The sequence below is a fragment of the Stenella coeruleoalba genome (assembly GCF_951394435.1).
Source record: "Stenella coeruleoalba genome assembly, chromosome: 21".
NCBI lineage: Eukaryota > Metazoa > Chordata > Mammalia > Artiodactyla > Delphinidae > Stenella > Stenella coeruleoalba.
This window is the reverse complement of record NC_137167.1, coordinates 3,608,114-3,625,700: the sequence shown is the minus strand read 5'-3', so window position 1 is coordinate 3,625,700 and position 17,587 is coordinate 3,608,114. Positions and strand designations below refer to the sequence as shown.

The 17,587-nt window shown below is 50.9% G+C and overlaps 1 protein-coding gene across 2 annotated transcripts in view; it reads left to right on the top strand.

Moving 5' to 3' along the window:
* Positions 1-17,587, top strand: part of IKBKB (inhibitor of nuclear factor kappa B kinase subunit beta) — a 50,348-nt gene that overhangs the window by 14,356 nt on the left and 18,405 nt on the right. For both annotated transcript variants that reach the window (XM_079908951.1, XM_079908950.1), the window contains exons 4-7: positions 114-231; positions 2,529-2,598; positions 14,327-14,415; positions 15,417-15,506. In XM_079908951.1, coding sequence (XP_079765077.1) covers positions 114-231; positions 2,529-2,598; positions 14,327-14,415; positions 15,417-15,506 — 367 coding nt within the window. The remainder of the gene's footprint in view (positions 1-113; positions 232-2,528; positions 2,599-14,326; positions 14,416-15,416; positions 15,507-17,587) is intronic.

Genomic DNA, 17,587 nt, shown 5'->3' with positions numbered 1-17,587 from the left:
GCTGCCCGGGCCCTGGGCGAGTGGTGAGCCCCGCGTCTCCCTGCCCCGCCACTCGCTCTCCAGGGCCCTCAGTGCCTGCAGGCAGCCCTCCCTCACTGGTTCCCTCCCCTCAGGCTGAACCACCCCAACGTGGTGGCCGCCCGGGACGTCCCCGAGGGCATGCAGAGCCTGGCTCCCAACGACCTGCCCCTGCTGGCCATGGAGTACTGCCAGGGAGGGGACCTGCGGAAGGTGAGGCTGCGGGGGCCGGGGTCGCGGGGTTACGGGTGCACGGAGGGCAGGGAGGGGCTTGCCATGCACCCTGCGCAGCTGTCCTTGACGAGCGCAGGGAGAGGCCGGTCAGACTCCAGGACGGGTCTTCCTCCCTCGGCACGCTGGGGCCACTTGAGCCCTTCGGTGTCGTCGGGGCCACTGGCCCAGATCAGAGGGCTTCTCCCAGATGTGGCCGCCCGGGGTCCTGGAGCGGGGCAGGAAGGTACTGGCTTGGGCCAGCTGGGCTGGGGACCCAGAGCCCCACTGACTCAGCTTCTGGGTCCCTCTCCCTTTCTTCCCGCCGCGTCCACCACGTCCCTTTGCCAGAACGCACGCTGCGGGGTGGGTGTCGGGGACCGTTGTGTGTCCCCCTCCCCAGCGATCTCCGGAACAGTGTCACGAGCCGCTCTTACACGTGGCCTCATGTGATTCTCAGCAGCCCGTGACGTGGGTAAAATGGATGGGATCCCTTGTGAAGGGTGGGCCCCGCGGCCCCGAGGGCCCATGTGGGCATCCGGGCCTCACACAGCTGCAGCAGCAGAGGCTGGGTCACGGCCAGTGGGTCCCAGCCGCAGGCCCCCCTCCGTCTGTGAAGGGAATAGCGCCTGGCGCACGAGGACCATGAGAGCTCTGGGCAGAAGCTGGTTTTGTATTGAAAAGAGGTTGCCTGTTCGTCTCCACCCCCCTCACCTCGCACTCTGGACAAAGGTCTGCATTGTTCGGGGGCGCGGTCAGGATGGCCAGGCAGTTCTTCCATCCGTACTCAGCACGTTCTGGGACCCGGCATCGCGTGCTTTCCCAGCACTCTTCCGGCCCCTCCCACCTTCCCTCTCCAAAGGAGACTTTCCATGAGGGCTGGTGTGCCCGGGTGGCTCTCCCATCCTGGGAGATGGGCTCATCCTGGGGTTCAGGGCAGGATGTGAGCACAGTCATTGGCAACCCGCAGGCCGGGGACTGATAACCGATGACAAATGGGGAACTTGACAACGCTTCCATTTTCCCCTTTATCTTCCTAATCTTTGACAGCTGTCTGATTCCTAACTGCAGCTGTTTAGGGAGATAAAGCCGTGTCATTGTACTTGAGTGGACAGTCCTTAGAGGGCAGCGTGGGAGGGGTGGGAGGTGACCAGCTCACAGAGGCAGAGGACTTTGGACGTCATCTTGTAGGCAGCAGGGAGCCGTTGGCCAGGGAAGACTGACACAGACTTTGGCGTGATTGACCTGGCACGGGGTGCAGGATGGTGTAGGGGACGCGGGAAGCGATTGTACCCCATGGGGCCTTGGTCCACGTGGTCACCAGGGCACCTCGGGTGCCCGCGGTCTGTCCTCTTTGTTCTCCAAATGAGGTGGCTCGTCTTTCGTATCTCTAGAAAGTTCAGAATCCGCACCTGGTCTGGGGAGACAGGCTTGGCCAGTACGGGAGCGAGGGTAAAAGCCAGAGCTGATTGAAGGAGTGCCGTGTGTGTGCCTGTCGCAGGGAGCGGCTAGCGGACGTGCGCGGGTGTGGGTGTGAATTAACGACGGGGCACCCCGTCGGGAAGTTACTTCCTGAAGTTGAGGCCGGCTTCCAGCAGCAGATGGAGTCCCTCGACAGGCTTGCCAGGGCCAGGAGGGCACAGGGGCTGAGCGTTTGGGCACGAGCCTCAGGTGGACCTGTGTCCTATGGCGGCTCTGCTGCGCAGCGGCCGTGGTGGCAGACGGATGGCTGGACCCCTCCCGTCCAGCACCCTCACCTGTGAAGTGGAAATGCCGCCAGTGCTGGCCTGGGCAGGGGAGCGGGAGAAAGGGTGAAGTGAGGTGGGGCAGGTGAGGCTGCACTGAGCCCGTCCACGCGGCTCTGCCAGGTGCCCGGCACGTACGAAGTGCTCACTGCCCGGGCCCTGCTGTCATCCCCACCCCACAGCAAGGCCGCGTCGGGGAAGGGGTCGGAGGGAGGTGTTCAGTGGCTCCTTCAGGCTCTCGGGAGCAGTGGACCAACTGTGGCTGAGCTCAGATGGGCCTGCATCCCCCAGGACCGCAGCACAGGTGAGACTCTGAGAATGACTCAGGGTTAGGGTTAGGGTTACACACGGGAGCACTTCTAGGAGCTCTCAGATGCTTCCTCCTTCCCTGCCTGGACCGACCCTGCCCATCCTGCCCGGGCTGGCTGTCCACCCAGGTCCCCAAGGCCCAGGGCCCGGGGAGTGCTCAGACGGCCTTGGCTGGTGAAGGACACTTGTGGGCGCATTGGTGGCTGGTGAGCGCTCCCCCTGACGCCTCTTTCCCCTTCTTGACAGTACCTGAACCAGTTTGAGAACTGCTGTGGCCTGCGGGAAGGAGCCATCCTCACCTTGCTGAGCGACATCGGTAAATCCCAGCCCTGGAAGTCAGGCCGTGCGCTCCGGGGAGAGGCCTCTGGGGGCGAGGAGGGGTGATGACTGGTCCTCCGGTCTCTACGGACGTGGGGTTGTCGGGGACAGACGGTGGTGGAGGACTAGGGACGGTGGGGATGTCAGCAGGGCCTAGTCGGGCTGGCACTGAACGCAAATAGATTTCCCTTCCTTCCGGACTAAGTCATGAAGTGAACGATGGTGTATATAGGGTAAGAGATTTCCTTTCCCATGAAAAGCTCCACTCCCTACTTTCCCAGAACAGCCAGTGATGGAGTAGGTTGTCTGTCCTTTGAATGAATTTCATCCCTTGGCAGTGAATTTTTCCACTTCCACACTGGCGGTTCTTTTGCTGGCCATAGGCTTAGGAAAAACGGGCCTTGTTTATCCCTTTGGTGCCCGTGGTGTCCTCCGAGGAGGGTGTCCATGGCCCTCAGAGAAGGCCTGGCTGGCAGCCCGGCTGGCCTGGGGAGCAGGAGCCTGACCTCAGCCTGCAGGGGTCAGATCCAGTCTCCTCCACCCTGGTGCCTGCTATTATTTAGGGGTAAACCTCCGAGGTTGGTGGTGCAAGGATCTAAAGTTGAGAGGTACCCAGAGTTCATAACTGAGCCTTTGCCCCCAGATTTGGGGAATGACGTCATTTTCACCCCTCTGCCACCACAACCTCTTCGAAGCTGTATTTTTCTTTTTTCCTTCTATGCGTCCGAACTTTCTTTTTAGGAAAATATCAAACATATAGGAAAGTCGGAAAAGTAGTGAAACCCACACACCCGTCACCCAGGTTCACCAGTTGTTACCGTCTCACCACGTCTGTAAAGCTGTGTTGGCTGACGCTTGGCCTGGGAGGGCAGGGGTCCTCTGGTCCCCGCGGCTCCGGGTCTGCCTCCCTCTCACTCTGTGCAAGAAGGAAGTGAGCGGAACCGAGGGATGACATGCTTAAGGTTAGGATCCGAGCGGTCGGACATAGAAAATTCCCTCTCCCCCTGTAGCCAGTGTCCCTGTCCTGTGGATGGGGTTCACGGTAAGAGCAAGTTGACCTGGCACCAGTTTGGGGTTTTTTTTTTCCAGCTCTATTGAGGTATAACTGACAGGTAACACATGTAAGTTTCAGGTGTGCAGCATGAAAACATCGCACCGGTTTTACGTGACCAGCATGGGCGTCCGTCACCGGCCAGACTGCTTCCCTCGTGTGGGTGTGTGGGAGGTGCCCTCTCTGACTCCCTAGGGTGTCCAGTCCTTAGGCCAAGATCCCACCTGTTCCCTTGACACCTTGCCCCACCCTGGCCCATCCATGCTGTGCTTACACATTTACCTGTTTTTTGCCCCAGTGGCCACATCATCAGTTTATTCTCTGTTGGGTTGAAGGCAGGTTAGAAGGTTGGGGAATATTCTTTTGCTCTTCATGGGCAACTTTGATTTTGTTTCTCTCTGGTTAGAGCTGCTTCAAGTAATTTTTTTGTATGTTATTCCCTCAAATATTGTGCTTCCCCTCATTAGATTATTTGTGCGTTCAGTGGATCGTTATTAAGAAAGTCTTTTAAGTTATTGGCTCAAGTACACAAAACCGTCTACTTGCTCACGCAGCCTTCTACTGCCTCACGTGACTGTAGTGATATTCATGGAGCCTCTGCTGGTCACGTGTCCCTTGATGTGGTCACGTGTCACATCCAGTTACCTTGGCCTCCTGCGGTAGCTTTCCTTGATGCATTCAAGGTGTCTGTGTATAAGTTACATGTAAGTCACAGTCATGAAGACAGGAGACTGGTTCACTCCACGTGCTTATGTGGCTCCGTTCTCCTGTCGGTGGATGAGTATCAAAGGTCTTTAGGTCGCTGATTCCCTATCTTTCCTCTCTGTGGCCCCAGGTGGGAAATAATGAGGCTTTGAAGCACTAGTCAACTAGACTTAAGTCCGTGAAGGCCAAGACTTAGTCACTGCTGTGTCCCTGGCATCTGGAACAGCAGTAGTACCTTATGTAGCAGCTTCTTTGTAAATATTTGTCAAACAAATGAAATAAATCCCAAAGGAAATTAGAATAAGGACCTGTTTTTTTATTTAAAAGAACTGCTGTCCACATGTAATTAAATTTAACACACCCAGGTCAAATACCAGCGCTTCCACCTGTTGGCAGTGTGACCTAGGGCACGTTGTTTAATTCTTAAGGGCAGCAGCTTTATTTGCTGTGAGGTGGGAACATAACTCACCACGTGAGAACCGTTAGGAGGGTGGAGTGAGGGAGGTGGGACACGTAATCCCAGCACACGCTCTGCTTGCCGTGTTAACGTGCAGTGAGCCCGTGCTCGTCCCTTCCTCCTGTCCTTCCCCCCTGGGTTTGGGTTCATAGCACCCCTTTTAGAAAACCTCCGTCGCCCTCATTTGGGTTGTGACCCGAGGCTGGGGTCCAGTGAGCCAGGCAGGTGGCTGTCTTCTGAGACGTCCCTCCCCGGAAGTGGCTGCCTCTGGGATGCCGTTAGGCCCCCTGATCTGCAGGCTTCGGTGGAGGTTGCTGATAAGCCTGTATTGTACTTTCACTCCCTTTTATGATTTGTGTACGAGATTCATGAAGTTTATTTGTTTTGCATGGATGTCGTCACAGAGACCAAGTCCGAAAGTTTTTCTGTGAGTTCATCTAACATAACTCTTTTGTATTCTGGAACATTTCCTGAACCTGTTTTGTTCCAGTTTGTCCCAAGGGCCGGCCGCACGTCCCCTTTGTGGAGCTGCCCTGCTGGTCCCTGCCAGGTTGACTTCAGATAAGGGCAGAGCCCCACCCTTGCCTGCCAGGTCAGATTCACGACCTTCTCCTCTGGGTGACACCTACTTGCCTTTAACCTCTTCGGTGCCCCTGGCCTCCCAGAGATACCCACTCAAAGCAGCGTCAGGATGATAGACGTAGGCGGGATTTTTTCCAGTGAGCTTTACCTTGCCCGAGAAGATCTTGCAGAGTACGCATGAGTGAGTGAGCAGACGCCCGGCAAGCATGTGGGTGAGCCCGTGTCCTGTACCAGGACGAACAGGCCTGTTAGAACATTGCTCTTATGCTAGTAAGAGGTCTGGGGACAGGTGGCAGAGGCAGCTGGAAGTGTTCTGTCTTCCACATAAAGCAACCCTAAAATAGCTCCAGGAAGTTGTATCTCAGTGGACTCTATTTAAACAGTGTGCTCGTTATCCTTTGGAAAATATTGCCATGTGTTTCCCTCTGCCAGCTGACAGCAAACCCCTATGCACTCTGGAGGCCCAGGTCTCTGTTGCCCAAAGAGCGGGGACCTGCCCACACCCAGGCCAGCTGGGCGGGATGGTAAGCGATCACCGTCTTAGATCTTAGATCTGCACCCATCTTGATTCTCCAGGTGGCTGGGGTACCATGGTGACCGACCATCCTGTCCTCTAAGCATTCAGGGCCCCCGCTCCCCATTTTGTTTGTGCTCCGTTCTCTGAGTCACCATCTCTGTCCCTGTTAGAGCTGCTCCTAGCAGGCGTCCAGCCCTTCCACCTTACAGGACAGGGAGGGTTCCAAAGGGAACTCAGGGCTTTAGGGAGTCAGAACACTGGGCTCTCTGTTTTGTGTTTATGTGATTGTGGATTTCCTTGCTTATTCTGTTGAATACTTACATTCTGACTGCACTGCTGATTATAATAAAAGATGACTACCTGGTCTCAGCAATCCAGGTCATTTGTATATAAATACATGGAAAGGCGTAAATAACCAGATTAATGAATGTAATCATAATAGAGAAGACAGCTGCTCTCAGTCCTGGCCTCGCTGCCTCTCCAGCTCTGCTGCCTCTGACGAGGGCCTTTCCTCTCTGGAAAACCGAGGTGACTTTCTGGGCCCGCGTGTCTTCAACTTTAAATGAGGCATTTTGGCTGGGTGACCCCTAGGGGCCCTTCTGACTCTGAATGTTGCTTTTTCATTGTTCAGGTTCTGATTTTCAGAAAGGTTGCCCAGAACGTCTTTGACATCCGCTGCACTGCCCCAGCCTGCCTGCTTCCCGCGGTCCTCATGCATCAGCTTCTGCCTGGAACCTGGTCTTGATGCTGTCTGTCTGTTCCTGCCCCAGCCTGTGTGTCCCTCTCTGCACCTGGGTGACCGCCCGCTGCTTCCACTAGTATTCTGTGTGCCGGGCCATTCTCACGACATCTTTATCCACCAAATCTTTTCCAAAGTCAGGACATTGAACGCTGACCTCCACCCTCAGCTCCATATTCACGTCTACACAACATTTCTCCCCAAGTCACTTCCAAACTGAAGTCCTAGACGTTTTCCTTAAAGCCGATCCCTTCCTGACGTCCTCTCTGTTGGGTCACTGGCTCTATCTTTCTGCCAGCTACCCGACACGGCTGCCAACCTCGAATCTCGTCTCTTCCTACAACCTGCCCTCTTCCTGGTCCTCACCATCCCATTTAAACAGTCTCCATCCAGGGCTTCCCTGGTGGCGCAGCGGTTGAGAGGCCGCCTGCCGATGCAGGGGACACGGGTTCGTGCCCCGGTTGGGAAGATCCCACATGCTGCGGAGCGGCTGGGCCCGTGAGCCATGGCGCTGAGCCTGCGCGTCCGGAGCCTGTGCTTTGCAACGGGAGGGGCCACAGCGGTGAGAGGCCCGCGTACCGCAAAAAAAAAAAAAAGAGTCTCCATCCTTTCCTTCGTGCTGAGCATCGCACTTTCCCTTTCTGTTCCCACCACCTCTGCTCATTCAGTGTCGCAGCACATCACTTACCTGGAGTCCTTATTCCCATTTTCCTAACTCATCTTTCAATGCTTCTGAAAGGATGCTTTCGTCATAATCCACCACTAGATCAAGACCAAACCTCATAGCCTCCCATCTCTCCTGATCCCCTCTAGCCAACTTCAAGACCCACTTTTCTATCCCCCTGCGAGCCTTTGTCCACACGCTCCTTTTTAGAATGCGCTCCGGCCCCTCCCCACGACCCTGCGCTTTCGACCTGCCACTCCGTGGGGAGCGCCCTGGCCTGGCGAGCACAGTGGGTCTCGCTCTCAGGATTCTTGTGCCCTCGTGGCCTCCTCCACTCAGGACTTGGTTTCCCTGCTATTGTTATGTGACCTCTGCCTGTCCTTGACAGTAAGGACTGACTTCTGGGTTTGGGGCCCATCGACCAGACTGTTTGTGCAGTAAGTGAAGAAAACGGTTCGATCCAGTGGCACATTTTTGACAACACCTGGCACACTTATGTATGAAGACACTTCCTGAGGATGGTTGAATGAATGAGAGAATGATTTTGCACTTTTCTCTCAGCACTTGGTGTGCCTGCCTTGCTACCTTGCTGATGAGTCATAGGGGCTCTTTTAGCCAAGAAACCATTAGCTGGACTAAATCTCCACATGTCTGCACTTGGCCTTCCAGCCTGTTTTGCTTGGAAAGCCCAGTGACACCAAAGTGACTGGCACATAGTAGGCATGCGGCCAGTTTTTATTGTGTGAACGAATGTCCTCGTGCCCTTCTCCCGCACTGCTGACTCAGACCACCAACTGGTAATTGTCTTTTCTTTCCCTTCTAATCTCTGCGTCAGCTCTCTGGTCCATTTATCTTTCCATTTCTTCCATTGTTGCTCATGACTGTATCCTGAGCAACAATATTCTCAAGAGAGCTTAGTAATCTCTTTCAGTTCAGCGTATGGTCACTAGGCTTCATGGACACGATCCTTACACAGCTGTTTCTCGACACGGGAGTCTAGCTGGTCCTGTCTGTTCCCTAATTTGTGGAGTGTGGTTTGGGATTCTGGCTCATCAGTAAGAACTCCAGGAGTGCCACCGTCTTCAGTTATAACGTCTGTGTCTCCCTCTTGAGCTGAGAGAAAGCTGGGGTCCAGACCTGGGTGCTGTTCCTGACAAGGACAGCAGGAGGGGGCAGATACGGACCCCTCCGAGCAGCGTCTGTCCTAGGAAATGCCACTGCGTGGTGTAAAAAAGTTCACACGGAGTACTGCTTGGCAACACTTTTCTATCACTGGAACATGAGAAATTAACCTGCAGGCTTTTCTGCTTTGTGGTGTGCTTTTCCATTTCTATACGCTTGTAGTACCTCTATTGTTAGGGGCTTCGATTTTTAAGAAACTTTCAGACACAAAGGTGTTGTTCTTCATCTCAAATTCTTAGGTTCCATCCAACTGAAATCAAATTAGATTCTCTTGGCTTGAGACAATTACAATTCATGACACTCTCCTGAGGTACCATTGTGTAAAACAGGGCACCGTCAAACTGAACTAAGCCTTTTAAGGACGGATCCCGTAAGGGGAGCTGTCTAAGAGCTCCTGCCCATCAAGGTTTTGACCGTTTCACTCGGTCCAAGAAACCGTGTATAACAACACCTATAGGATTTTTAAATTCCGGGCTTTATTAAGTTGACAAAAAAGCATTTGAGAATAAATGACTCCCCCGAAATGAGGACTCAAGTTTGTCATGTACAGTTGCTTAAGCATAAAAATAGACAGCTGTTAATAGTGGTCGCTGGCTTGGCCACCAGCTTGCCCTCTGTCCTCCCTAAAGACCTGGTGACAGCTCTCAATCTTTGCAGTGTCGAGAGCAGCGCTCTCCGTGTGATCTGATTGCCCTCCCTGAGCTTCTTGGGACACCTCCCCTGCTTGTGCCCCGTGTCACTGGCTCTGAGAGGTTCACATCTAACTTCAGAGGCCTTGCCTTAGTCTGTGTTCCTACTTCCTCTGAATACAGTGAGTTTCAATGTTCGTATATCCTGCTCTTGAACAAACTGACCCACGCCTTTATGTAGTACACCCTGACGCTGTGTCACATACCCAAGCAGGCCTTTGTGACTCAGTCACTGAGCAGGCATGCCCGGTCTCCCCACACGGTGCTTCCGCTGGCCGCTCGTTCACATGCAGCAGTGGCAGCATCCCTGTGTGCAGTGTCGTGTCTGTGCAATTATTAGTACTGGTTATTACACGTTGCTTTGATTCTTTAATAAAGATTAGTAAAATAAAAATGAAAGTGCTGATAAGAAGCATGTCTTTTAAAAGTTACTGTAACCGAGAACAATGTTTGGGGGGATTTGGTGAGGCACACTTTGAAAGCAGCGAATGTGTTCCTTCATTTGGACGTTTGTTGGACCTAAGCCAATCACTGTACCCAGTTATGAAAAGAAAAGAAGGAACAGGTGTGAAATGTTGAAACTCTATGGTCAAAGGCTGGGTTTAAAAGGGCAGATTTAGGGACTTCCCTGGTGGCACAGTGGTTGGGAGTCTGCCTGCCAATGCGGGGGACATGGGTTCGAGCCCTGGTCCGGGGGGATCCCACATGTCACGGAGTAACTGGGCCCACGTGCCACAACTACTGAGGCCGGCATGCCTGGAGCCCGTACTTCGTAACAAGAGAGGCCACCTCAATGAGAGGCCCGTGCACCACAACAGAGAGTGGCCCCCGCTCACCGCAACTAGAGAATAGCCTGCGCACAGCAGCGAAGACCCAATGCAGCCAAAACAAATAAATAAATTTATTAAAAAAAAAAAGAAAAAGGGGCAGATTTAAGGAGAGGTTTTGCGATTTGACTTAATGTGCGGATGGAACATCCCCGAGAAGATGGAAGTTGCGTGTTTATCTATTTATTTTTAAAATAAATTTATTTATTTTATTTATTTATTTTTGGCTGCATTAGGTCTTCGTTGCTGCACGCGGGCTTTCTCTAGTTGCGAAGAGCGAGGACTACTCTTCGATGTGGTGTGCGGGCTTCTCATTGCAGTGGCTTCTCTTGTTGCAGAGCACGGGCTACAGGCACGTGGGCTTCAGTAGTTGTGGCACGCGGGCTCAGTAGTTGTGGCTCACAGGCTCTAGAACACAGGCTCAGTAGTTGTGGCGCACGGGCTTAGTTGCTTCGCGGCATGTGGGATCTTCCCGGACCAGGGATCGAACCTGTGTCCCCTGCATTGGCAGACAGATTCTTAACCACTGAGCCACCAGGGAAGTCCCTGAAGTTGGGTGTTTAACTCTCAGTTAGACTTTCTCCAGTGTTTTCAGGAAACATTCAGCATGAAAGTCTTTAATCAGCATATCTGATCCCTTGTTTTCTGCGGAGGACTTCTCTCTTACCCCTCTCCCTGCTGTGCCCTGGCCGAGGACCCGTTAGTAAACCTCTCTTAGTGTTGTGATCACTTTTGCTTTTTACCTTTTTTTTTCCTAATAAAAAAAAGGTTCATACCATTACATCATTGACATCCCTCTGAGTTGGGTAATATAAACCTAAATAATTTTTAATAATTGCCTGTTATATTATGGATTTCCCATAATTTGTTCAGCCGTTCCCTGATTGATGACTTTCCATTAGTTTCTAATTATTTCACTCCACACTGTGCAGTCCACATCCGTATTTGTATGTGATAGTGCTTTTGATTTTGTAAGCTGGATTACCAGAGGCGGAAATGAAGGGTCAAATGATATGTATGTCTTAAAATTTAATAGCTTTTGCCATATTTCTTTCCCCCAATTGCACAGCAGTTATTACTCCTTCCAGCAACGTAGGGAGTGCCTTTTATCTCTCATCTAAAATTCCTGCCAGCTGAAGAGGTGAAAGGCATTTCGTTGTGGCTTTTTTTTTTAACGTATTTTTTTTTGGCTGCGTTGGGTCTTCGTTGCTGTGCACAGGCTTTCTCTAGTTGCAGCGAGCAGGGACTTCTCTTGTTGGGAGCATGGGCTCCAGTAGTTGTTGCCTGTGGGCTCAGTAGTTGTGGTTCGCAGGCTCTAGAGTGCAGCCCCAGTAGTTGTGGCACACGGGCTTAGTTGCTCTGCGGCATTTGGGATCTTCCCAGGCCAGGGATCAAACCCGTGTCCCCTGCATTGGCAGGCAGATTATCAACCACTGTGCCACCAAGGAAGTCCCTCAGTGTTGCTTTAATGTGCACTTTGTGGACGGCCAGTAAGCTTGAGCGACTTTGTGCATAATTGCGTAATTGTTCACGGTTTGCGTTTCATTTCTACTCCTGTAAGTTACCGCTTCACTTGTTCTTTGCCCTTTTTTCTACTGGGTTGCTTTCTTTGTGTGTATGTGTTAAAATGGTCTTTCCTTTTTTACATTATTAATTACTAAATAATATAGAATAAATAAAATAAAATAGATAGTATTTATTATTTTTAGATGAACTTAACCTCGCAGAATAGAAATATAGTAATCTTCTCTTGGATCCCATCCTCAATTTTTATTCTTAGTTCTACTGGTCTGAATCCAAAAACTTTGGAGCCACCTATCTAACCCACGTCTTTGTTTTTTTATGTTCCTTTAAAGTAAAAAGCTATGTATTTTTTTTCATTAGAAAAGTAACATAACATTATGCTTTTGAAAAATAGAGGTTCAAAAAAGGAAAAACAAAAGTTTTCTTGCTACCCTAACATCTGGGTTGCTTTTTTATTGATTTGTAGTAGCTTTTGTCTGTTAGGTATATGCTTTTTGGCATATGTGCCGCAGATATTTTTTTCCCTTTTTTTGGTCTTTTGCTTTGTGTATAGTGTCTTTTGCCATAAAGCTTTCTTTCTTTTTTTTTTAATTGAAGTGTAGTTGATTTACAGTATTTCAAGTGTACAGCAAAGTGATTCAGTTATACATACATGCGTGTGTGTGTGTGTGTGTGTGTGTGTATACACACACACACACACACACACATTCTTTTCCAGATTCCTTTCCACTGTAGTTTATTACAGGATACTGAATAGAGTTCCCAGTGCTATACAGTAGGTCCGTGTTGTTTATCTGTTTTATATATAGTAGTGTGTATCTATTAATCCCAACCTCCTAATTTATCCCCCCTCCCCCCGCCTTTCCCTTTGGTAACCATTTCTTTTCCATGTCTGTGAGTCAATTTCTGTTTTGTAAATAAGTTTTTACATTCTACATATAAGTGATATCATATGATATTTATCTTTCTCTTTACCTTTCTACTTATTTCACTTACTGTGATAATCTCTGTTTCCATCCATGTGGCTGCGGTTCCATCCATGTGGTTGCAAATGGTGTTATTTCATTCTTTTCTATGTCTGAGTAGTATTCATTGTATATATGTACCACATCTTTTTTATCCATTCGTCTGTCAGTGGACACTTAGGTCACTTCCATGTCTTAGCTATTGTATATAGTGCTGCTGTGAACATTGGGGTGCATGTATCTTTTTGTTTGTTTTTTAATTTATTTGGTTGCACCGGGTCTTAGTTGCAGCAGGTGGACTCTAGTTGTGGCTCGCCGGCTCCTTAGTCGTGGCATGTGAACTCTTAGTTGCAGCATGCACGTGGGATCTAGTTCTCTGACCAGGGATCGAACCCGGGCCCCTTGCATTGGGAGCACGGAGTCTTAAACACTGTGCCACCATGGAAGTCCCCTGGAGTGCATGAATCTTTTTGAATTAGAGTTTTTGTCTTTTCCGGGTAAGTGCCCAGGAGTGGGGCTGCTGGATCATATGGTAACTCTATTTTGAGGTTTTTAAGGAGCCTCCGTACTCTTTTCCATAGTTGCCATGAACTTTTAAAACCTCTTTATGTTATTTGTATTGCTTTTCTTTATGCCATATAGTTTTCCTCACATGACACTACTTTTTTTGCTAAATTTATCCCGTGGTGTTTTAGAATTTTTGTTGCTAATGTGAATGGGATTTTATTTTCTTTTTCCTTTCAACTGGATCTATGACAGGGAGAAAAACTATTGATTTGTATATACTTGTTTTGCTTCCAGACAACTTACTAAATTTTCCCCAGTTTGTCTTCCTGGCATAGAGTCAGATCATTTCCAATTAAAGGTAATTTTATCTCTTTCCAATACTTCTTCATTTTTTTCTTTTGTAGTACAGGTTGTTAGGACTTCTGTTGAAGTTATTAAACCTCTCTTAGGGGTAAAAATCACGTCCTGCTTGGAGTCGTAGCCTTGGCCATCCTGGGCCAGTCGCATAGTCATGTTTGCTCTTCACGGCAGAAGCTGTGGTATCAAGTGACTTCACAGCCAGGTTGTGCAGGCTCCTTCCTTGCCAGCTAGATTCTGAGCCCTTTAAAGTTGGGGACCATGCCCTCCCTGATTTTATGTCCCTCAGAACCCAGCAGAGAACAGGGCGCATAACAGGCACACGTTGGACTGTCAGATGTATTGAAGGTGCCCCCATTCTCTCCTTCCAGAGCCCCCACTTCTTCCTTGGAGCCATCTCTGCCCTGCGGACTCTACAGCAGATGACCAAGTGCTCTCTGCCCAGAGGGCCCTTCTCCCTTACCTGCCCAGCAGAACTTAGATTTTTTTTGAGCCTCTAGACCAGAGGAGTTCCCCTTCTCAATCTTTATCAGCATCACCTGGAGGGCTTGGTAAAACACAGATTGTGGGGTAACCCCCAGGTTTCTGATTCACTTCGTCTGGATTGGGACCCAAGGGTTTTGCATTTCTAACAAGTCTGCATGCTGCAGGTCCAGGCAGTGCAGTTTGAGAACCGCTGCTCAAGACTGGAGTTGGTGACCTCGTGGGTGGAAGGCTCAGAGTTCTTTGCGTGAACGAGGCAGATTCTGGTGCTGGTCCAAGTTCTGCTCATGTAGCTGGGTCCCCTTCCCTTCACCGGAGGGGTGTCTGCCGGTCCCCATCCCTCCACTGTGATCCCCTGCACCGAGTCAGGGTGTGTGTCGGGGGCACGCGGTAATCATCTTTCACTGGGTAGGCGATTCCAAGTGAAAAGTATTGTCCAGGCTTAACGAAAACTCACTCCCCTTTCCACCCTGTCAGCTTCTGCACTTAGATACCTTCACGAAAACAGGATCATCCATCGGGATCTAAAGCCAGAAAACATCGTCCTGCAGCAAGGGGAACAGAGAGTGAGTGACCCTCCGGGGCCTGGGGAGGGCGGGTGGCAGCTGGGCGGGGGAGGAACCCGCTTTGTGTGTTTGCGTTTCTTTGCTCACATATTTGCTTTGATTCTCCGGGAATGCTTTTTGATTTGAAGCGAAATTCCGCGAAAAGTTCTCGCTTGCAGATTGAGGCAGGTTTGAATGGACCACATTGTTAGTCATCCAAGTTGCAGGAATCTGATAAGAAAAATAATGTTTGTCTTCCAGCCGACACCCCCAGCCTCTGGGACTTGCACTTCTTGGAAATGGGCTTTCTTTTCCGTCTGTTGGAGAGCCTCAGCTTTTGAAGCTGACAGGGAGTCCATCTATGAGCTGGTTCTGGGCGTGGCTGAGAGGAGGCATTTGGAGCTGCCACCTGCCCATGGGGCCTGGTCCAGCCCGCAGTTTCCCCAGAGCTCTCAGGGACCTTTTCCGGGCCCCCCCGCTCGGCTGTGGGGTAACCTCCCCGCAGGGCTTGGCCCTGTGCTCTTCCTGGCCTTGTTTGTTCAGCTGAGTGGGATGCAGTCACTCAGCTCACGGACTGTCTGACCTCTTCCACGCAGCTTCCTCCAGCATCCTAGGTGTGACCCACGCCTGTCCTAGCTCTCACCTTTGGCCCAGTTCACGCTCATTCCTGTCAGTTCTAAGATTTGAGAACTAAAGGTATTTACTGGGAAGGAGCTGGCCTGGTCCTTTGTGTCTAGGTTTAGCAGTCCTGAGGGCTGCTGCGTGGTCTGCTAATTTTGACCTTCCTCTGGCAGTTGGTCGCAGAGCAAGGGAGAACATGTGCCTGGCGTTTTTACATTGTTTTCTTTTGCCTAAAGCTACCATGTCTAGGGCATTCTCCTGTGTATTTGGTGGTCCTTTGGAACTTAGGGTCTTGGGATTGGAAATTCAGAAATATCCTCTGCTCTAACAGAGACATCCAGAATTCTTGAAGGACAGTATACTCTCATAACCGTCAGGTTTCTCCTCCCTTTTTTTTTCAGTTAATACACAAAATTATTGACCTAGGATATGCCAAGGAGCTGGACCAGGGCAGTCTGTGCACTTCTTTTGTGGGGACCCTGCAGTACCTGGTAAGAGACGGGGTTTCCATGTTTGTGTGTCAGTTTCTGTCCGATGGCTGTGTCTGTGGGGCTCTTCCTCCATCCTTGCCTTCTGCCATCTAAGTTTGCCGGCTCTTGGATGTTTCCTGGGTGCCTAGGAACTGTTGTATGAGGTCAGACTCATAATCCATTCAAGTCAGCACGTTTTGCTAGCAGAGGCCTTATGGAGGGATGTGGTCGTCTTCTCATAGCAAAAGGGCTCTGCTCCCGGGCCCTCGCACGAGTCCCATAACCTCTCATGCTGCAGTATTTTGTCTGAGGACAAAGAGTTTAAACCAGGTTCTTGCTGGTCTGTAGGGGCCTCAGTTTCCACGCAGCATCTCGGGGGCCATGGAGGAGAGAGGGCTGAGCTTCGAGCTCCCACCCTTTCTTTTTGTTATTTGGTCTTAATACTGTGGTTCTATTTGAGTCACTCATTCATCCAAGAAATATTGGTCAAGTGTAGTTTTAGAGTTTAGGAGGAAAGCAGGCATCACCCTGATACACAAATAATGAAGAAATTACAATTGTGATAAATACTGCAAAGGGAAAGTGCAGGGTGTTATGAGAATATATTTTAGGAAGACCTAGCCTGGTCTGGGACCTGAAGGATGAGTGGGGGAAAGGGGGACTGGGCGAGGGGGAGAGAGAGGAAGTTCCAGGTAAAGGGATAGGACATGGGAGACCAGAAGGTGTGGCAGGAGCCAGAGAAGAAGGAAGAGGGTATCTCGAGTTGAGGCTGGAGAGAGAGGTAGAGGACAGATTATTCAAAGCCTTGTTGGCTGGGTTAGAGATTTTAAACTTTATCCTGAAGCCTCTGGAGAGACGTGGAAGGTTTTTAAGTGTGAGAGGGATTGGGTTTACCTTTTGAAGAGACCACGCTTGGTACAGCGTGGAGGGTGAATTGCAGGTAGTGGGTGAGTGGTAAGGAGGCTATTGTACTGAGCTGGTCCGAGCTGGTGGAGAGCCTTGAGGATGTAGAGGATGGTTCAAGAAATGCCTGGAAGAGACCCAGCAGAACTTGGTAATAGATTGTTTGCAGATGATAACCAGAACATGTTGATTAAAGGAGTCTACAATTTAAAAAAGAAAAACAAAAAAAGGTTGAAAGCCACTGGGCTCGACGAGCTTAATTATCCTACGTGGTTCTCATACAGAAAGAGAGAAAGCAATTATTGAGGTCCTTTTGAGCGTATCCATACTTCCCACTAACCCCCCAACCAGGCAGTGGACTGCCGGTTTATCACCTGCCCTGGGGAGTAGAGGATTCAGAGCGGGGACTCGGGGCTGTGACTCAGCACGTGTGTCCACATAACGTGACCCTGTGGGTCCTGCCCGGTGTCCTCTGGACCCCTCGTCAGCTCAGCAGCAGTTAGTGAGGACTCCAGGCTCTGACAAGGATGTTCGGCCAAATTGTTCACTTGCGGACCTAAAACTTCTGTCCATAACCAGACACAGAGGCTGACCTGTGCGTCCCCACGTTTTTCCTCTTGGTTTGGACTCCGTGGTCCTTCATCAGTGTCATGCCTCCAGCCAGCCTGTGCTCAGTCCTGCCTCCACGCCCTCGCTTGTCATGGTCCTTTCTGGGCTGTCTGCCCTGAGGCCCTCTGATCCGTTCCCGTCCCACCTGTGCTGGGAAGCTTTCCTTGGTTGTCCCAGCCTCTCTGCTTGGGCAGCGGCCGTGCATCTGGCCTTTCCTACCTGACTGCAACAATCCATCCCGCTGTCCGACCGCATGCTGTGGACCTCGCCACTTTAGGGGACCAGCTGGCATGCAGTGCGTGTGCTGTGAATGGGTGTGCATGGCCGGGATCACTTTCCTTTGTTGTCCGTGCCCTGTCTTCCCCTCCCTGCACAGTGCTGGGAAAAGGATACACGCTGCACTCCGGTTCACCTAAAATACCCCCAGGCCCTTGTTTCAGCACCGGGACTGAATGAGGTCCAGAGAGATGTTCGGTACCACCTACTGAACACGTGGTCACCTCCTCACCTGGAGCGGGGCCCAGGGAGCATGGGGCACGATAAGAGGCTGGGTGCCCCCCTCTGTGGTAAACCCTCAGATGGGGAGCAGC